The 21,577-nt window shown below is 43.1% G+C and overlaps 2 protein-coding genes across 4 annotated transcripts; one reads left to right on the forward strand and one right to left on the reverse strand.

Annotated features, from left to right (window-relative positions):
• Window positions 1-58: 58 nt before the first annotated feature.
• Window positions 59-15,430, reverse strand: zdhhc2 (zDHHC palmitoyltransferase 2). 3 transcript variants are annotated; one of them, XM_086099585.1, is made up of 15 exons: window positions 15,308-15,430; window positions 15,108-15,221; window positions 8,153-8,179; window positions 7,798-7,892; window positions 6,975-7,095; window positions 6,462-6,531; window positions 6,158-6,190; window positions 5,871-5,991; window positions 5,705-5,743; window positions 5,350-5,482; window positions 4,845-4,971; window positions 3,822-3,914; window positions 2,695-2,807; window positions 2,537-2,602; window positions 59-2,455 (listed from the first exon to the last, which is right to left on the reverse strand). In XM_086099585.1, the coding sequence occupies exons 3-14, from the start codon at window positions 8,163-8,165 to the stop codon at window positions 2,562-2,564; spliced, it is 999 nt and encodes a 332-aa protein (XP_085955711.1). In that variant the 5' UTR covers window positions 8,166-8,179; window positions 15,108-15,221; window positions 15,308-15,430; the 3' UTR covers window positions 59-2,455; window positions 2,537-2,561. The 3 variants fall into 3 exon arrangements, with proteins under 3 accessions (XP_085955711.1, XP_085955702.1, XP_085955703.1); XM_086099576.1 differs by having other exon boundaries at window positions 15,108-15,426; XM_086099577.1 differs by lacking the exon at window positions 5,705-5,743 and having other exon boundaries at window positions 15,108-15,426.
• Window positions 15,431-16,967: 1,537 nt separating this feature from the next.
• eif4ebp3l (eukaryotic translation initiation factor 4E binding protein 3, like) lies at window positions 16,968-20,987 on the forward strand. The gene is made up of 3 exons (XM_086099610.1): window positions 16,968-17,359; window positions 19,534-19,710; window positions 20,414-20,987. Exons 1-3 carry the CDS (start codon window positions 17,233-17,235, stop codon window positions 20,440-20,442), a joined length of 333 nt encoding a protein of 110 aa, XP_085955736.1. The 5' UTR covers window positions 16,968-17,232; the 3' UTR covers window positions 20,443-20,987.
• Window positions 20,988-21,577: the final 590 nt, after the last annotated feature.

The raw sequence follows: 21,577 nt of genomic DNA on the forward strand, positions 1-21,577 counted from the left end.
TGTCCTCAGAAGGTGTGCCACAGAATGGAAAAGGTGAACAAATAAATACCGGTATATATACCTGTATATATTTTTTTATTATTATTGTTGTAAAGGTCACAAAAAAAGATCATGTCCACATTTCATTTCGACTCAGACAGAAGAGAAAAATATAGCAAGACCATCATAATTGGGGCTTTAAAAAACCCCCAAGGGTATTCAAAATTTACAGACTCGTTACGTTTGAGAATGTACACGTGCATCTCAATCAATTATATTGTTAAAAAAAGTTAATTTATTTCTATACTTTCAAATGAAATTGTGAAACTCAAGACTCAAATCAAAAATGTTGTGATAATTGGATAAACCAAAATGCACTCTAACCTTTTCACTGAACTTGATTCGATGGCTCTTTTTTTTTTAATACATGTCCAGCTGTTCACTGGTCGAGTCATTTAGGCACAACTTGCTGTTCTCTGATGTAATATTTCTTCAATGCGAATTTTAGCTTGAATCATAAACAGTAAGAAAGCCTTTAAATATTTCAATTTGTGTGTAGTGAATCTACAGTACTGTATATAGTGGTGAGTTTCACTATTTCAATTTTTTTCTGATGATTAATTTTATCAAAATGCATCATACGATAGTGGGAGGCAAACAATCTATGGCTGTGCAAAGAAGCCATAACACTGGACCGTTTTCGAATGCAGTTTAGTATGAAAACATATTGCTACTAGCCCTCTATTTACCAACAGTCAACACATTTGGGCAGATTGTTGACTCATTTTATCCAAGACAATATTGGGGTTATGGTTTCCCTCGGAGAGCCGTTATCTTGTAACATACACAAGTGCCCCTGCATTTTAATGGTATATATTTACCAAACAACTGGTACTCAGAAGACATGGAAAATAGTAACAACTCAATTTATGATGAGTTCGGTGAAAGAAAATGCATAGTATCTGTAGAAAGTGAAGACAACATTCAAATTTGGTGCATATTCTCTGCAAAAATGAAATGAACAAAATCACTGAGCAAGAAATACGAAGTGGACACTTGGTTAGCTTTTGTCGGCCACAAAAACTGATGTCATGTGGCGGTCCAGATTTGGCCTCTGTGCCTTGACTTTGACAACATAAATCCAGACTTGCGGGCGAAGTCGGGTAGGGGAGACCAGGGCCTGATGTCACACTTTTTGATGGTTGTTGGAATCACTCCATCATATATAAACCAAATGTTTACCAGAAAGACCACAGTCTCAGCTATAGCTTTTGTTTCCATTTTCGTCAGTGCAGAGTTACAAGGACTCAAAGAGAGAGTGAGAACATGTGACATGATGCCCCACCATCAGGTAAATTGTCCCACTACATGGGGTAAGATGTAACACTGGATTTTGCAACTCATAAAAAAGGACAACACAATAAACATTCACACTGATAATCACACCTAGGAAAAAATTAGAGTGATCACTTAACCTACTGTCCACGTTTTTGAAATGTGGGTGGAAACTGGAGTACCCGGAGAAAACTCACTCTGGTCCTGGTAAGAAAATGCAAATTTAATTCCTCAGGAACTCCAGTGCCCAGAACTGAACCCATGACCTGTGACCACTGTGAGCCGGGCGGGTTAACCAGTCGACCACCGACATGTTGCCCCAAACTAGCATGTTTGCCATTCCGAGCTCTGGTTTTAAGGTAGTTTAAATCAATAATCTGTAAGATGGTTTTTTTCAAAAGATATTAAATTCACTTTATTTTTTGGGGGGGGTGGGAAATGGTACAAAATGGTTAACATTACTGCTCATCTCAGCTCACAATGTGCTATTGTCTTCTTGGACATGACACGACTACTGACCACATACACTATCGGAAGAAAACAAATATCCCACTTTATACTTGCATCCTCTGGTGGAGAAGATAATTGCAACGTGACAACAAACCCCGATAATCCCCTACTACAGGCACATATTCCGTCCATATTATAACAAATCAGACTATAGCCCTTATTTTTACATACATGCCTATTTAATAGGGCATGTTGTTTCCATGCATCCCGTAGTACACTTAACCACGAAGATACATTTGTCTTGATATCCTGAGATGAAAGCATGCAAAAGTTCTCGCTCCTGCTGCCACCACCAAATGAACACAAGAATTTACTTTTGATGTGCAAATATTTGGCAAGCTTAGAAATGCATACTGTACTGTAGCTTAGGCATATTCCACTCAATGAATAACCAGCACAAGAGACACAACTACACAGCCCTTCCACATCTCTTTTTTCTCACATATATAAAAAAAAAAGACATTGAGATCACTGGAATGCAAATTTGGAAGGATCACACTTGACTATGAAAGTTCGCAACCTTCCTGACAGCATCAGGCCATGCCGCCGACATTCGAGTTCACGCTCCATGTTTGGATGTCAGGGAAATAGTACAATTGACACCGGTGACGTCACCGTCGCGAGGACCTACCTATTCGATTTGAAAAAAAATACCCGTGATATTAATTTTGTAACAGACCTGCAGATCATGTCTTTATGTATGTAAACTTACACTTCTCAAGAGGAGATCCGTGTCCCTACGCCTCATTTTCTGTAGTCATCAGCGGGTTAATAGTGCCTAAACAAATCCAAAGTTGAGGAACAATCATCGCAATATTGTCAGAAAAATATGATCAGCTGAAACCCACTGTAGGGTACACTACAATATACCATTCTTGTCATCTGCCGCAATGTCGCTTTCAGTCCAAGAGGCGGTACTGCTGAGCAGTCGACTTTGACTCTCCCTCATTGGCTTGAAGGGGAAGTGGCAGCTGTCTGTTTTACTGGAGGCATAAATATACACAAAAGAACATCACAATAATCCACTTTAAAAAAAACCTCACTTGATTTTCTCTTGTAATACAGTACTTATGTGTAATTATAATTAAGTGATGTTAAACACAAGGTCTGACAGATTGCCATTTGATGACAATCCTTCAATAAACCAACACAGTTCATGTGGGTCGGTTCAAATTCCCGATTAGTCACTGATGTTTCAACATCATTAAATATCGACATATGAATAATGTGTAAAAACGATTCTCTTTTGAATTGTTTGTAAAATCATACTTTTACGTGAATATGAAGATTTTCAATTTTTGGGGTTTTCTTTTTTTTTTTTTGAGAAAATGATTGTGCGCAACCTTCTTATCGACAGATAAAAGTCAGAATTTGCTTTGTTTGGTTTATTTCTTTCCTGACCTGTTCAAGTTTTGCTGAACTTTCTGAATAGGAGGTGGGTAGCAACAGCCATCTCAGGTATTGACTACGATGGCAAGGACACCAGGGTCTTTCTTTATTTTGGAAAAAAAAGTAGTGTTTTCCGCACTGTAAGGCGCTTCGGAGTATAAGTCTTCAATGACTGGCCTGCCTATTTTAAAACTGTTTCCATATTTTTATGTGGTGCATAGAATAGAAGCGACAATGGTGGTTGATGTTGCGTTATGCATCCACTAGATGAAGCCATGCTAAAGGGAATCCAATACAATATGATGCAGCTTTATTCATATAGAGCTTTCACAACAGATGTAGCTCTCACAAAGCACTTTATGGAACATTTAAAATACTACATCCAAAAAAGAATATTGATCCATATACAAGGCACATCAGATTACAAGGCGCACGGTTGGCTTTTGAGAAAATTGAATGCTTTTAGGTGCGCCTTACAGTGTGGAAAATACGGTAATATAAGGTCTAATTTAAAACATTGTAACACCAATGAGTAATTTGACAAACCTAGTGGATGCAGACTATAACATCTTTGTGTTACTTGTTATTCGCCAATATTTTTAACATACCCCTTTGGTGCGGCGTTGTGGCTGGTGGGCGAATACTGTTGCTCAGGGTCAATATTCACCAGGCATGTTGGGAATGAGCAACCATCCCCTAAACTGATTTGAGTTGAGAAGGTTAAACACAAACAAAATACATTCTATACGGACATTATTGGCAAGTGTCGGGTAATGAAGTCTGAAGACATTTTTGTCTGATTTAGTGGGAGGTGGAGCACCGTGGTTAGCGTGTCTGCCTCACGGGCTACAGGTTCTGTTTACGTATGGTACATGAGCACTCAGGCTTTCTCCCACGTTTGTCGTCCAAAGCCAGCTTGGATAGGTTCCAACTCATCTGTGAGCCTTCCACTCAACTTTATTCCTAGAGCACTTTAAAACAACCATTGTTGCATATGAAGTGCTGTACAAGGAGTAAAAACCTAAGAAAAATATAAAATACTCGCACAAATTAATAATCATCGAAGAGTAATTATAAACCAATTCAATAATCTATCTATTAAAGAACCAATCAGTTGATCAATTCATTAATACTAACACAAATACAATAGACACCAAAAAACACCAGAACAATAACGTGGCTCATACTGAGTCAAAAGCCAAAGAATAATAATGTATCTTAAGATGAGTTTTAAAAATGGACAGAGAGAGGGCTCGGCTAATATTTAACGGAAGGTCATTCCAAAGGGAAAGAACGGCACTGGAAAAGCTTCGATCTCCTCTGAGCCTCCGCCAAGTCCTCCGTACCTCCAGTCAGACTCACATTTACTAACGGGCTTACATGGGCTGACTACATCAAAATTGATAATTGCCCAAACCAACTTACAATATGAGGACAAGCTCATGAAAGAAATAGAGAAGAAACTACGTCATAAGGAGAGTCGGATGGCTTCATCTAGCGAACCACATCCTCGATAAATAGCAAGGAAACATCTTCAAAGGAATTTAGGGGGGCAGAGATCTCTACTGTACAACAATTAGTGAACAATTTCAGAAGTGTGCCCCAAGACCTATCATGTCAAATGACCTTACCTGGAGAAAATTGGAAAAGGCCAGTATTTGGCTTCATCACCAAATACTTGGCGGAAGTTCTTACTGGAGCCCAGACTGAATCCGTTCTTGTCTGTGCCATGACGAAACACTGGCGCACGAACAGCCTCTGATAAGGACAGCCACGGAGAAGAAGGTTTTATATACCGCAATAGAACTGTCTCTAACATAGGGGAAAACATAGCATGAGCAATGAAGGTCCCGGGCTGATGTTGCTGCAGCTGTGGCTTGTCTTCCTGAGTGGCGATGTCAGGAACGTCTTACACTTCTGATCCTTTTGTCTTGGCTGCAACATTCCCACAACTCTCCCTAGATAATCCACCTGCTCCATCCACTCACACACAAGCCTGTCTAATAACCAAAGAGGCTCACTAAACGACTGCACTGATGAGGGCGTTTATGCTGAGACGGTGCAAACAATCACCGACAGCAGATTTTACAGATCCACATTAAGGAGGCAGACAGACACAACACAGACGAGACCTACCGAGGGTGGATCTATTCTTGAAGACAAGCCAGCAGTGATAGACGAAAAGCGAAGCGAGGCTGACTGAGAACATGGAGGCAGAGAAGAAGAGGAAGAGAATGTGGAACTTGGCCTGAGTGTCTGGAAAGCCATTCTGTGGGGAGGGGGGGATGGGCGGGGAGCAATATAAATACACAAATGGATGTTAGCAGAGCAGGTGCGAACCTCTGGTCGAGCACAGACTACTTTCAGTCAATGGGAATTCTCTATTCTATTGTATAGACCGTTTCAGGGACAACGGTTACTACAGTGGACAGCTTATCCTGTTATCTGGTTACCGGGTGCATGAAAAGGGTTAAATGGCTCAAATGGTTACCAGGTATTCTTTCAGACGGAAATGGGCTTTACCCCCAGCCTTGTGGGGAAAAAAAAAATGTACAGTGCGTTTGTTATCACCACGCCGTCCAACAACAACTTTGGGTTTGTGTTTCTACTTCTTTTTCTACGAAATGGATGCACATTCCGTGAAGCTACGCACATACCATCCAAAACTTAATGAAGTATTGAAGGTCTGTCGCAGTTATAAAAAGGCAGTAAAGTAGGGAATACGCCAAAAACAGCATGAACGACTTGTAGTTGGAGAATCCCACACAATTGTTCACCCTGAGAGAATAAAATAAAACAGCAGTTAGAAAAAGAACATTCTTTTAATTCTGTATTCAACACCGCAAACGCTCATCTTTCTCGCTAATTTGTTCTATGGACAAAATGTTTTTAACACAGAACAGCACAGAATTCAACTGTTTCAATCACAGGCGTGCCGACATACCAGGGACAGTGGTGATCCATTTTTAAGATACATCTGGAACACAGCATGGTCAGATACCAGCATTATTACTTTTGTATTATTATACACTTTGTTTTTCTTATCTCTTCTTTCTACCCACAATCTTGCTGGTGTAGACTGTAAATTTCCCCAGTGTGGGACAAATAAAGGATATCTTATCTTATCTTATCTTATCTTATTATTGGACCTTATCCTGTCAGTCAGTACTTCAGGAGTTAATTTATATATATACTGTATATATATAATTTTTTTTTCATCGCACGAGCAAATAGCGAGAGAGACATACTTATCACAAACTGAACAATGGTGACATCGATCAGGCTTCAGCAGCTGGCAGCGGTCACAGAAACGGATGGCTGAGGAAACAGACAATTTCATCAAACCATTATCAGCAGTGCCCTGCAAGCACTTGACCAATTAATTCATTAAACGACTGCATACAAATTTGTGTCAATTTTGCTGCTTCTTGGTCGATTGATTTTCTTAGTCTGCGTCAGTCTCAGTTCCTGTCCCTGCCCACACTCTGTGCAGACCGCACTGCTGACAGCCCCAAGTTTGTTGTTTTTGGTTTATTTGATGATGAAAATGTGTGAGATTTACCTATGCACATGAATCATCAAAACAAACGGAAAAATTCAAATAGGAAAACAATCAGGAAGCAAAAGAAGTTTAACTGTATCACGTTTCCATGGGTCGAATTAACTCATAGTAAAAAAAAGAGGCCTGGCCTGGTATGTTGCCACTTTACAGAATGTGGTTGGTGACCACCTACTTTTTTTTCACGCTACACTTGACCTACCTCCAGAGTTGGTGCGTGTGTAGATTGGCAACTCCTTAGCTATTCTCCTCAAGATCTCCTGCTGCGACTCGCCCCGGTCTTCACGCTCCAGCAGCTCCTTGTCCGAATAGGACAGGCAGAACTTTGTCGAACAGGACGCAAAGGAAATACAAAACAAAGCTGTCTTGACTGTGCTTGTTGCTTTCTACCTGTACATTTGTCAACGCTAGTGGAAACATTTTGGAGCCTGTCGGTATAGGAACATGTTCAAGCACGCAGCGGAAGCGCACAATATATTTTTTGAAATCACATTTATGAATCCTCCATGTGTCTTTTGTGCCCCATGAAGCAAATATCAGCAGGGTTGAGATCTCATCCTTCTGTAATTCTAGAATCGCAATTATTTTATTAAAATGCACTGCATGTAAAAGTTAAAATTTGTACGTCAAGAAATGTTTGAAAGAAACCATTGTACAAGATCAATTGCAACTGCCTTGTTCTGGAAAGTTAAATACAACCGAACTGTAGTGGGCGTACAACACTTTGGCAATCATTGATCTACATTACAATCACCAAAGTGGAAATGGAGTCAACGAATTAAGTGCATTTTTCTGTCAATGCCCTCTGCAATGTTTGTGTGTTGTCACTGCCTGCATGCAGAGCTGAATTGAAGTGGCGAAGCTACGAGCGCAGCATCCGACCGAACCCCTTGGCACTCGGTGAGGAAATAGACTTAGTCCAAAATGCGGCACTTAATCATTCGGTGAGGCCACCGTCTCCCTCTGCACTTCTCACAATGCCTCTGCTCACGGTGTCAACAACGCTGCATCGTCGTCTCACTCACCTCCCTCAAAGGGTTCATGGGCTTGGTGAAGATGGTTTGCCAGTAAGCCCAAATAAACATGATGAAGATCACATGGTACACCATTAAATAGACAACTGAAAAGGGAAACAAATCCAAGTGATGATTATTGGTCAAGACAAACGGTCACATACAATTGGAATTTTTGAAGAACCAAATCATCTTCCTAAAGAAGCATCTTTTAACGTCTTTATTATGACTTGGGTGTCTTCCAAAGCTGCAGAAAACATCCAGCGAGTTGAAATAGCATGAAAAAGTTGCATTCAATTCCACATCTGAGGCTTCGAGGCTAAATCATCCTTCTTGATTTTGGGAGGAGATTTCATGAAACACTTACCCTTTTCCCACATGTCTTCAATTGAAACTGCAAAAGGAAAGAAACAAATACATGTCAAGACTTTCCTGATTTGGAGTTTTTATTTGAGATCAGATGACCTCTAGCCTACATGCTGGCGCTTTATACAATACAATACAATACATGCTGATTTATATAGCGCTTTCACAACAGCGGCAGCTGTAACAAAGCGCTTAACAAAACAGTTAACATAAAGTGAAATAATAAACACCACACATAACATAAAACACGGACAGTCGTGCAGTCCTAACCACTTTTCCGTCACACGCTTTGTTGTTTGAAGCAGTTTGAGATGAAAGAGGAGAGAATCAAAGTGTCCTTTAACCAGTGGATCAGAGACGTCATGCTCAAAATGTGCACACGTCGGCTACAAGCTAAGTTTCAAAGTCAACAAGAAGCTGTAGCATCCATTGACGAAAAAAGAGATTGGTTCACTTCTCCTGTCCCATGGAAATCCATTTCAATTCCAAGCGGCGACTCTCGGTTCCAAATACGCATCGGCGCTCTGCGCCAACGCTCCTCTCTCCTCATCAGCTTTGAAGTCAAGATGGCGCCCGAGTAGGCAGCCGTCGGCAAGTGCTCTCATGAACCTTGCTTTTTTTGTTGTTTTTTGGTTTGTTTTGTCACTTTGTGTTTGTTGTTACGTCGTGTGGACCTGATGTGGACTTTTTTCAGCATTTTTTGGCCACGACATTCATCAAGGAGGAAACTCTGTGCTTGGTGGTTGCGCCTTCTCGACAGCATGGGTATACCAGCACTGTTTTTGACTGGGAGGAATGTCGGCGCCATTTGACTGTCGTTGCTGGACAGTCCCGGGGCGCTTGTGTCTTGCGCCTGTAATGGGCAGCATTTTTCACAGCCCTACCTTGTTCAGCGGAGAGATCGGTGCTGTTGAACGGTCTGCGGCTGGATGGATGTAAGGCTTGAGTAACCGACGATGAGAAGAAAGGAGCGTTAGCGCGGAACGCCGATGCGGATGTGGAACTGGGAGTCGCGGCTTGGAATTGAAGTGGATTTACATGGGACAGGAGATGTGAGCCAATCTCTTTTTCGTCAATGGACGCTACAGCTTCGTGTTTGCTTTCAAAACTTAGCTTGTAGCAGACGTGTGCACATTTTCAGCATGACGTCTCTGATCCACTGGTGAAAGGACACTTTGATCCTCTCCTCTTTCATCTATAACTGCCTCAGACAACAAAGTGTATGCAGAAAAGTGGTGAAGATTGCACGACTGTCTGTGTCCTATGTGTTGTGTTGTGTTATTTTTGTTTTTTGACTTCAAAATGGCGCCGCGTGAGTGGCTGCCTTTCCAGCAGCTCCTATATTTTGTTGTTCTACTTCTTCCTTTCATAACTTTGCTGCTGTGAATCTGGAATTTCTCCATTGCGAGACTAATAAAGGTTTTCCTATCCTATCCTCAACTTCAGCAGCCATCCATCCAGCCACACCACTGCCGACTGTTCCACAGCACCGACATATCCACTGAACAAAACTGGGTTGTGAAAAATGCTGCCCATTACAGGCGCAAAAAACACAAGCGCCCCAGGTCTGTCCAGCGCCGACATTCCTCCCAATCAAAATCTGTACTGGTACAGGCGTGCTGCCGAGAAGGCGCGACCACCAAGCACAGATACTTCTCCTTTGACGAATGTCATGGCCAAAAAACGCTGAAAACAGTCCATATCAGGTCCACACGATGAAACAAACAACATGTGACAAAACAAAAGACAAAAACACCAAAAAAGAACAAAAAAGCAAGGCTCTTGAAGAGCACTTGCCGAAGGCTGCCTACTCGGGCGCCATCTTGGAAAAAAAAACTTTATAGACAAGAGTTTAGGAATTTCTCAGTGACTCGTATGCTTACGTACCTGCACATAGGGCAGAGCTAAATAACGACATCATTTTAATGATATTTTGAGCACATATTTTACTTTTATATGAGGCATTGAAAATATTAGTTCAGCACAATAGCATAGCATAGCATAATCGGAAAATTGGTTTTGATTTCATGTGCAACATGTACTGAGATGCATGTTGAATCATCATATTTCTCTCTCTCTCTCTCTCTCTCTATATATATATATATAGTGGGATTCGAACCACCGTCTCCCATATGCCAAACCGATGCCTTACCAACTGAGCTATCCAGCCGCTCTCGCTCTCTCTCTCTCTCTCTCTCTCTCTCTCTCTCTCTCTCTCTCTCTCTCTCTCTCTCTCTCTCTCTCTCTCTCTCTCTCTCTCTCTCTCTCTCTCTCTCTCTCTCTCTATATATATATATATATATATATAGACATCATATATATAGAGAGAGAGAGAGAGAGAGAGAGAGAGAGAGAGAGAGAGAGAGCGAGCGAGCGGCTGGATAGCTCAGTTGGTAAGGCATCGGTTTGGCATATGGGAGACGGTGGTTCGAATCCCACTTGCTCCCACTTGGGGCAAAAAATGAGCACATAACACCATCCAGTGTGGGTCCTTGGGCAAGGTCCTTCACGCTAATGCCTACCTCATACAATGATGAGAGACAGTAAAATGAATGACATGCCGGCTCAGACGTCGCCCGGCCAAACAAGGTCTGCGTCAGATGCTGGGGAACCAGAGCACCTTGATGAAAAATGGGCTACTGGAGATGGGCGAGCGCGATAACATGGCTCTGTTGGAATGCTACTACTCAAGCAACCCTAGTCAGAGGGGTTACATGCAGAGAATGTGGGCTAAATGGTTACTTCGAAACCCACAGTCACGGTTGACCACGAAACAACTAGTAGCTCAGTGTTCCAACATCCACAAACGGCAACTGCTGTCACAACTTGAGATTGATGAGGTACAACGCAGGTTCCATGGTGAAGGGCCCCAGGCTGCCAGATCAGAGGAGGAGGTCATACCAGAGATTGGGAGGCAAGCCTCAATGAATGCAGATGATGAGATTGGGAGGCCAGCCCCAATGAATGAAATGCTGAGCGAGGCAGCAACTGAGTCAAGTCTAATAGCAACTGACCTGAAAGCTAAGATCATGGCGAGAATGAAAGCTGGGCAACCTAGAAACCGATTACAACGGCTATGTGAAGCACCACCTGAAAGTCTCATGGAAAGTGTGAATGCAGCACTGAGGGCGATCCCGATCGTAACGATCACGGAAACCAATGAGCTGATATACGCTGCAGCATCAGTGATCCTTGAGATGCTTGGCTATAAGAGCAACCATGGAAGCCATGAGATACGTTACCCACCATGGAAAAGACGGTTGGAGGCTAAGATCAAGGCGGCTCGGAAAGATGTGAGTCAATTGACGGAGGCCCAGAGAGGTGTGATGAAAAGGCCGATACCCGAGAGGTACATCCAGATGACCATACCTGAAGCACTCGAAACTGCCAAACAAAGGCTCCAAGCCTTGTCCAGCCGCCTAAAGCGGTACACGAAAGAGAATGAGGCCAGACGAATAAACAGGCTGTTCGCAACACAACCTGCGAAAGTGTACGCTCAGTGGCAGGGTCCTAACAACAGAGCTGACCCACCAAGACTGGAAACTGAAAAGTACTGGAAAGGCATATGGGAGAAGGAGATTGCACATAACAGCAGTGCACAATGGCTGGTGACCCTGAGAGAGGAGCACAGCAACCTCCCTGAACAGAACCCAGTTACCATAACAGTGGCAGACATACAGGAAAGAGTCTCAGATATGAAGAACTGGACAGCACCAGGCCCGGACATGGTACACACAAGAAACTCACAGCACTCCATGAGCGCCTAGCAGCACAAATGAACCAGCTGCTGAGGGATGGGACTCACCCAGGATGGCTAACCGAAGGGCGAACGATCCTGATCATGAAGGATCCCTCAAAGGGTGCAGGCCCATCCAACTATCGGCCAATAACCTGTCTCTCCACAACATGGAAGCTCATGTCAGGCATCATTGCGGCTAAGATAAGTGGACACATGGATCAATACATGAGCAAAGCACAGAAGGACATTGGTAGAGATACCAGAGGAGCCAAACATCAGCTCCTGGTTGACAGAACAGTCGCACAAGACTGCAGGTCCCGACGTACCAACCTGTGCACAGCCTGGATTGATTACAAGAAAGCCTATGACTCGATGCCACATACATGGATCACTGAATGCCTGGAGTTGTATAAGGTGAACAGGACCCTAAGATCCTTCGTTGCAAACTCGATGAGGATGTGGAAAACCACACTTGAAGCCAATGGCAAGCCACTTACCCAAGTGTCCATCAAATGTGGCATATACCAAGGTGATGCACTCTCCCCACTGCTGTTCTGCATAGGACTGAACCCCCTAAGCCAAGTAATCACCAAGACAGGCTATGGATACCGCCTCAGAAATGGAGCTACAATCAGTCTCCTCCTCTACATGGATGACATAAAGCTGTATGCTAAGAGCGAAAGGGACATAGACTCCCTGATCCACACAACCAGGATCTACAGCAGCGACATCGGGATGTCATTCGGGCTTGAGAAATGTAGTCGGATGGTGACTAAGAGAGGAAAGGTAGTCCGCACTGAAGGGGTCTCACTCCCTGAAGGAACAATAGCAGACATTGAGGACAGCTACAAGTACCTCGGTATACCACAAGCCAATGGCAACCTCGAACTGGCAACAAGGAAAGCGGCTACGGCCAAATACCTCCAGCGAGTGAGGCAAGTCCTAAGAAGCCAGCTCAATGGCAAGAATAAGACCCAGGCAATAAACAGCTATGCCCTGCCAGTGATCAGATACCCTGCAGGAATAATAAGGTGGCCAAAGGAAGAGATTCAGACCACGGACGTTAAGACCCGAAAGCTCCTAACCATGCACGGAGGGTTCCATCCCAAATCCAGCACCCTGAGACTGTACGCAAGCCGAAAGGAAGGAGGCCGGGGACTAGTGAGTGTGAGAGCCACTATCCAGGATGAAACATCCAAGCTCCATGAATACATCAAGGAGAAGGCTCCAACGGATGACGTACTCAGAGAATGCCTCAGACAATGGGGAACAGAAGATGAGGCGCTGGAAGAGGGACCATCATGGGTGGACAAGCCCCTACACGGGATGTACCACCGGACCATAACTGAAGTGGCCGATCGCAAGAAGTCCTATCAGTGGCTAGAGAGGGCTGGCCTGAAGGACAGCACAGAGGCCCTCATCCTGGCTGCTCAGGAGCAGGCCATGAGCACCAGAGCCATTGAGGCCCAGATATACCACACCAGACAAGACCCAAGGTGTAGGTTGTGCAAAGAGGCATCTGAGACGATCCAACACATAACTGCAGGGTGTAAGATGCTGGCAGGGAAAGCCTACATGGAACGCCATAACCAGGTGGCTGGCATAGTCTACCGAAACATCTGTGCCGAGTATGGACTGGAAACCCCAAGGTCAAAATGGGAAACACCTCCGAAGGTGGTAGAGAATGACAGAGCGAAGATCCTGTGGGACTTCCAGATCCAGACTGACAAGATGGTAATGGCGAACCAACCAGATATCGTGATCATAGATAAAGGGCAGAGGAAAGCCGTTGTAGTGGATGTAGCAGTCCCAAGTGATGGAAACATCAAAAAGAAGGAACACGAGAAACTCGAGAAATACCAAGGGCTCAGAGAGGAGCTGGAGAGAGCCTGGAAGGTAAAGGTGACAGTCGTGCCTATGGTGGTCGGAGCACTCGGGGCAGTGACCCCCAAACTAGATGAGTGGTTGCAACAGATCCCGGGAACAACATCGGACATCTCAGTCCAGAAATGTGCAGTGCTGGGAACAGCAAGGATACTGCGCAGAACCCTCAAGCTTCCTGGCCTCTGGTAGAGGACCCGAGCTGAATGAGGGACGGACACCACCCGAGGGGGGGTGAGACGAGGAATTTTTATATATATATATATATATACATATACATATATATCATCTGAATATCATATTCTCTGAGAAACTGATTTGGCTTCTTTAAATTGTACTCAACTAAGAAGTGACTGCTTGAGTTTGTGTGCCAACCCATATCATTGTGTACATTTTCAACGATCGCTACATCTTGTAAATAGATGGTCTGAGTGTTGTAAGGCAGATGTTGGTTGCTTTAAAAAAATGGGTCAACCGCAGATTGCTTGAGGTGAATTATATAAACCCGACAATGGGATTAACTGAGCCGCTGAACGAGGGCGTCAGCTGATGCCGGCTCCACACAACTGTGTCTGTGTCTGTCTGTGTTAGCGACTGTCCCGTCCTCTTGTTTTCAATTCGTCACAGCTTCGCCAGTTGTTCCTCTGGAGGAAAACATACTTTTTATTGGACCTACATATCCCGTGTATAAATAATGTCATGCTGTGCTGGAAACAAGTCGTCTTCAAACTCCAGAAAATCATTCCAGGCGACTCACTCACGTGATCTGGGTCACGGTTTGAGAGTGCTTATTCTGCTTTACCCCCTTCAGTTTTACAGTTTTTAAAGGGAGATCTGATTTTAATTTCCCATTATTGCGCAGGTCAACTGTATGTTCAGCATTCAGGGATTTTGTGTCTGTCTGCACACTCACAATTAATGTTCAGAAGAAGAGAGGAAGAGTATAAACAAGACAGGCCTCGCTCCATTCTTGTCAATACATACGCACTGCAATGTTGGATTTCAGATTATTAACAAATGATATTAACATGACCGTAAGTCTTTAAACTGTTTAGAGGGAGTTAGTGAGGTCTATGAACATATCTTGATAACAAACAAAAAGAAACTTGGAAACAACGACAACATGCAGAAAGATGTATGCATTTCAAAATGGTGCCTGGACTGTCAAGACCATGTGAGTGTTTACACACCTCACCCACAATATTTACAGACAATATAAGCTTGGGCGCATTTAAAAAAGAAACTCCTTCGATGATCAAACCAGACGCACGTCTGACAAGGCGCACACACCCCTGCCCCACATGCACACGCAGTGCCCCGACATGCGTTCTCTTACCCAAACAAAGCTGCACAACGAAGGCGTAGTACGACCAAGCCACTATGAGTGCGATGAATAGGACCGGAATCCAGTAGAAAACTCTTTTGCAGCCCCGTTTGACATTACGTGAACCTGACGGTGCCATAGTTTAGGAGAGGATCATATCCACTGTGGGAATTCAACACGAGTGTTTTTTTTTAGCGTGCGCGTTTACTCGCCGATTTGCACGCGCGTCCCGGTGTCTCCCTGAGGACTGTCAATGCATCGTCTCCTCAGATGCGATCAGCCTCATCAATCCCAGAATCGCCCCAACATGTGATGCTGCAGCATGCTCAGCCTCAGACACTACACACTATGAGACGCCAGTAGCTCCGCCTCCAGCAGCCATCACCGCCCACCCTCTTGCGGGTTGCCATGACGGCCACGGGATGCTGCAAGGCCGGCAACTTTTTTTTCCACCCGAACCAGATGGGTTCACTGAGTTCATGCTCCAGTGTTAAAATATGACAGACTGAGGCAGCCGAAAATTACAAACGCACAGTCATTAACATGTGATTTCATTTTCATTTTAGAAAAGTGGTACACCCAAATAATAATAATACAAATAAGACTAATAAAGACAATACGGGACTTTATACGTGTGTGCATTGTAAAACGTATTTACAGGGAAATCGGCGCTGCCACCCTGAGGTTTAAATTTGTACTGCATGGCATGATAGTAAGTGCAGAGACGATGGGGTGGGGGAGTGGGGCGGGTGTTTCCCAAAAGCAGGGCTCCTCGTTCTCCTCTCGAAATATGTTGAAGTGACTTCACTTAGTTCAATCCATCCATCCATTTTCTAATCCGTTTATCCTAACAAGGGTCGCGGGGCGTGCTGGAGCCTCTCCCAGCTGTCTTTGGGCAATAGGCGGGGTACACTCTGAATAGGTTGCCAGACAATCTAAGGGCACACAGAGACGAACTACCATTTGCACTCCCACTCACAACAAGGGACAATTTAGAGTGTTCCATTAGCCTGCCATGTATGTTTTTGGAATGTGGGAGGAAACCGGAATACATGGAGAAAACCAACACAGGCACGGGAAGAACATGCAAACTCCACACATGAGCCCGATTACTGTTATTCCAGTGAATTAAATTAATATTTCAATAAAAATGGACTTTCTTTATTTAATTTTAAAGGACTTATTCAGCAATATATATATTGTAATATAATGTTTTCCGGGACCCGGTTTCAGCAACAGAGTTGTGCCAAAAACAACATAAAATATGAGTTGGCGAATGTAACAATTCATGTGTGCCAATGATATTTGAACTTGACAAATAAAACCACTGGATTTTTATTACCTGTTTTAGTGACAAAAATATGAGAGGTGATCAAAAATACAATTATTTCTTACGTAGTCAAGTACATTCCAGACTACATTTTCTTACCTTACTGTCCTCTATCTAGTACTGTACAAAAGTTGAATCAACACTTATAAAGATAAGATAAGAAAACCTTTATTAGTCTCGCAATGGAGAAATTCCCAATTCACAGCAGCAAAGTTATCAAAGGAAGAAGTAGAACAACAAAATATAGGAGCTGCTGGAAAGGCAGCCACTCTCGACTTTTGCCAATCAGCACTTACATTTTTGTTAGTCTTTTTTTTTAAACACACTTATCTGTACACCTACTTTACAATGCAGAGTGTGAGTACTTTTGCAGTACAGTATCTGCGACCAGTTATTGGAGAATCCTGCCCAATCTAGAGGGTGCGCTTGTTTCAAGTCAACCATTGATATTTTTCTCTTTTGCGCAAGTGCCCGCCCCAACGGGCCGTCTCGTTTGTAAAACGAGCGTATCCGTCTTTGCAAGGCAGCACGTGCCTCTGCACAAAAACATCCCGAGCGACGGCTTCAAATATAGCGCGTGGTGGGAGCTGGCAGCTGCTTTTGCAAGCGGACACGACACAATCCGAGCCCAAACTTTCAACCTCTGAGCTCGGTGGCAAACTCAAAACGTGGAGACGCTTCCCACCGTGAACCTCTCGAAGAAGGGCACTGTTTGTGCGAAGACTGACAGCAAGGGTTGTGAATTCTGAGCGATTTTCAAACGAAATCTCTTAAAACTCCGTTCCCTGCTCCAACCAAAAAGCGAACATGTCGACTAATCAAATGAAGAGCTGTCCCATTCCTACCAGGGTTCTCACCCTGAAAGACTGGTCTCAACTTCCCGACTGCTACAGCCAGACACCCGGGGGGACCCTCTTCTCCACTACGCCCGGTGGTAAGAAATGTTGGAAGGCACACTTCTGTTTAACATGTGACACATTAACCTTAAAGAGCTTACTTTGTTGGAAATTACCTCTCAAAAATGCATCTACGAGATGGGATGTACAGAAAAGTTGTTCAAAAACACACGCACACGAGGAGAATTATCGCGAGATGTTGCAAATAATCACGCGCAATCTTCCCAACGTGTGATTTACAGCGAGCGCACATGCGTCTAACTTATAAATATACGGCTTTGAATAGCCCGAATTTGAGGAAAGATATGTGAATGTATACATGACATTTGATGTACTACTTTCCAACTATGTTGTTTCGCAACGTCCGTGTTGAGTCCACAATGCTTCGATAATGTGATGCCAGGTCTCCATACACGAGTAGTTATGAATAAAATAATGTGAAGTACTGTGTGGAACGCCGACATAGATAATCAACACTTGCGCCTGAATAACGTATAGCCGAATTGTGTACAGTGAAGCAAATCGTTTCTGCTGGTATAAACAGGATTTGGAGAGTACCGCCCAGTCTTGGGTTTTCAAGAGGGTGTTTATCCTGTTTCCAGTACAGTAAAGTGATTGGTTGCAAAGAGGCTGGAGGCTGTCTTTTCTCTGCTCCACATTGCAGGAACACAGAACATTTTGTTCATGCGAAGAGGTCAACTGTGATCATCGAATGGATTGGATTAATAAATGAAGAGAAACCTGACAACAAAAACATTTGCAACAGATTGAAATTTATAATCGGCAACAAAGGCGGAATTACTGAGCAATGAGAAACATTGATTACAGAAACTGCTGTAGACTAATGATTCCTATATTACAGTCTTGCCTTTTTTTTCTCGTGACCCCACTTATCAGCCCTCCTTTTGTCCTGGACACATTGCGTAACATGTTTTTACCCCCCAAGTGGACAGGCTCATCAGATGTACCGAATAGGTCAAACTCCAAAAAAAAAGAGAACGTAAGTATCAGATGACAACAAGTCTGTCATTTCAAACACAACAGCACTTTATGGCTGAGCTCTTCGATGTTGGCCTCAGTCCAATCCTTGACAGACTCTAAACATTGCAAATATACTTATTGACCTATGATGTCTGAGATTTTGAGAAATAAATACTTGATGAGTTTCTTTTCCTTTAATAGAAATGCTACAACTCAGCCAAAGACCAAATACACGTGGCTTTAATCTCCCAGAGTGTTTTCAAAAGGGAATGTTATGTACTCTGATTTCCTAGAAGTCTTTGCTAGGGCACCCTTAACCCCTCCCATTCGCCTTCCCACACTTGCATGCACGTACACACGCTTGTGCTTCAAAAACAATGGTTGTTTGCAGGAGGGAATTTGGTTCAGTTTGAGCCTGTAGAGTGCCAAAATATTCATCTTGGATAGAAAAATGCAATATACTGTATATATATATATATATATATTTGTCATTGCTGCAGAAGCAATGAAAAGCAGTTTAGCAGTAGATTTAGGGGGTTCAAACTCACCAAACTGTTGACTGCAGCATCTTTGACGGGTACAGAAAGTAGGATTTCACATTTTTTGCTTGGAAAAAAAAAAAAAGAGGGAGAGCCAATGCCAGCTGATTGTGCACGAGGCAGACTTTCACCTTTGACTGATCGCCAGTTAATCACAGGCTGCATGCACAGTGGCTATGAAAGTCTAAACACAACAGTTGAAATGGCAGGGTTTTTTTTCATATTACAGAAAGATGAATCATTTCAAAGCTGTTTCCACCAATACTGTGAACTAGAAACCTGTATTACACAAGTCAAAAAAACCCATTTATTGTTTTTACTTTCCCTCTCAAAGATTTCTTTTCACCATTTCATTTGTACAGGTTATGGGGTCACAGTGGTGGTGGACAAAGTTTTGTCATGATTTATATTGGTCTAATTTTGTTATCACTCAAACCTGGCATTTGAACAGGTGTGTGTATGTGTCGACCTTTTATATCCACTGCATACAAATAACTATAGGATATTCACATATGGAAAATGTCAAGTCGTCAATTAACCTATAATGCATGTTTTGGCAATGTGGGGTGGTAGTGCGGGGAGAATGTGCAAACTGTATGCGGGGTTCGACATTTGAACTCTCGATTGTTAGCAGACGTCCTAAACCGCTACACTGTGTCTCAACTCTAAGTCCATCCATCAATCTCTCACAGGTACCCGCATCATCTACGACAGGAAATTTCTCTTGGATTGCAGGAACTCCCCTCTTGCACGCACACCCCCATGCTGTCTCCCTCAGATCCCGGGGGTGACGTGCCCTGCTACTCACCCTGTAAGCAAACTGCAGGATGTGAAAGAGGAGGTTGAAGAGGAAGAAAAGGGCATTGCAGGTAATTTTGTACATGCAATGAGCTCTTTGGAGATTAATATTGTGAAATTGCAACTGCTCTAGTTGTCTATACATGCCCACCGCTGGTGTATACACTGAAAAATTGTTTTTGACAACCACCGCTGAGGAAAAGTGAATTGGAATGCTACCCAAATTCCGACATATTGGCTCAGAGAAGATCAGAGCATCACGTTTTCACATCGATGAAGACATACAATTGGGGTAAATTGTGAATGTAAAACTGCTGTGGGTGCACAATGCGTATTTGGAGCATTTTCTTGAAACACGACAGTATGCAAATTCAAAATACATGTAAAATACTACAAACAAAATTGAAATGGGCATGTTTCTGGGGCCTCGGCAAAGCGTTTGTTTCTCGTGGGGCTCCTCAAGCAAAATGAATTGGCCACCACTACATCAAGGTTGAAAAAAGTGTAAAGGGCAAATATCAGTTTGCCTTGAGGATTATACCGCTTCTCTCACTATTGTCTGCGTCGGCCTGGACAGTTTGCCTAAGCTCCTGTGATGGCCACACCCTCTCAAGTGTTTATATTTTTGTCCTGTCAATTGTGGCTGTATTGATAAGGGATGTTGTCCGTTTTCCTCATCGTGTCCGTTAAGGTGTGGTTTTCCTCGAGCAGCTTGTCAGTGTTATGCCCTCTTATCTCCATTTGCTCTCTGTCTCTGTCCCTCCTTTGGAGCAGATGACAACCAGTTTGAGATGGACATCTGAGCTCCAGTTTTTCTTCCTGTGGAGAGTCATCCATCAAAACACCTCCATCGTCAGTACTGACCGAAAAGCGTTGCCTATAAGCTTTTTATCCTTTTTTTTTGGAACCAAAAACAATGGAGGCTAGAAAAGCAGGATGTTTTTGTTGTTGTTGTTTTTTTATAAACCCGAATGTGTTTTTGCTTAGACATGGTACCGGTTGGGTTGCCTGCTCATTTGAGCAGTTGTAGGATTTGGAAAGAAAAAAAAAGATGTAACATTTTATATATTTTGTATATATTACAGTGTACTATGCAGCTTGTTTTTTGTTTTTTTTAAGTTGGCAAATTCAAGATTACAAGAATTTACATTCAAGTCAAGTCAGCCTTTCTACTGGAGACTTTTTTTTTTCGTGTGCGTGTGAGTAAGTTTCCCTACTATATAAGGCACTCTGCATTTGCCACAAAGTGTCTACTTTCTTTGAGGGGTCAAGGCCTATTGAAAATCAGCTATTTTCACAGAGGGAGGGATTCAATGTGAATAATTCCAAATAAAGGCTGCTAAAAATATGACTGTTTTTTTTGTGCACTTTTGATACACGACACGGACATCGTGTTTTCGTTGGAATATCAGTGGTTATACTCAGTTGACGTATTCATTTGCACTTCGTTTCCAAATGATTACAATTACATTGTGTGCTTGAAGAGTACTGTATATCAGTTTTGCCATCTCGTGAGAGTCATGGGGGTGAAAATTAACTGGTGCAATGGCAAATCATACAGCCACATAATTCTTTATGTTCATGCTGAGCAAGTTTAAGTGTTATATAACTGCATTTTGTATGCGGCTTGATTTCTTCACTGGTGATGTTGAACCTTGAACTCTGAGTCAAGCATAGGCAGACAGACAGACAGACAGGGTGATCTGACAAGAGGAGCAAAAAGCTGTCACTCTCCAGACACTACATTAGGTATACCCACATAGTTGAAGAATGCCCCACACATGAATGGTATCAGAAATTATATTCTGATAATAGTGCGGTATCAATGTAAAGAGCCTTGTATTTGCATTGGTGTAGCACTCCTATGCAATGCGAGAATCAGAGTGGTTTCTAATTTGTCGGTTGTTTATTTATATGAGCAGTTGGAGGCGGGGAGAA

The sequence above is a fragment of the Hippocampus guttulatus genome, chromosome 2 (assembly GCF_054856545.1).
Source record: "Hippocampus guttulatus isolate MCC_2025c chromosome 2, RoL_Hgut_1.0, whole genome shotgun sequence".
In the NCBI taxonomy this organism is placed as follows: domain Eukaryota; kingdom Metazoa; phylum Chordata; class Actinopteri; order Syngnathiformes; family Syngnathidae; genus Hippocampus; species Hippocampus guttulatus.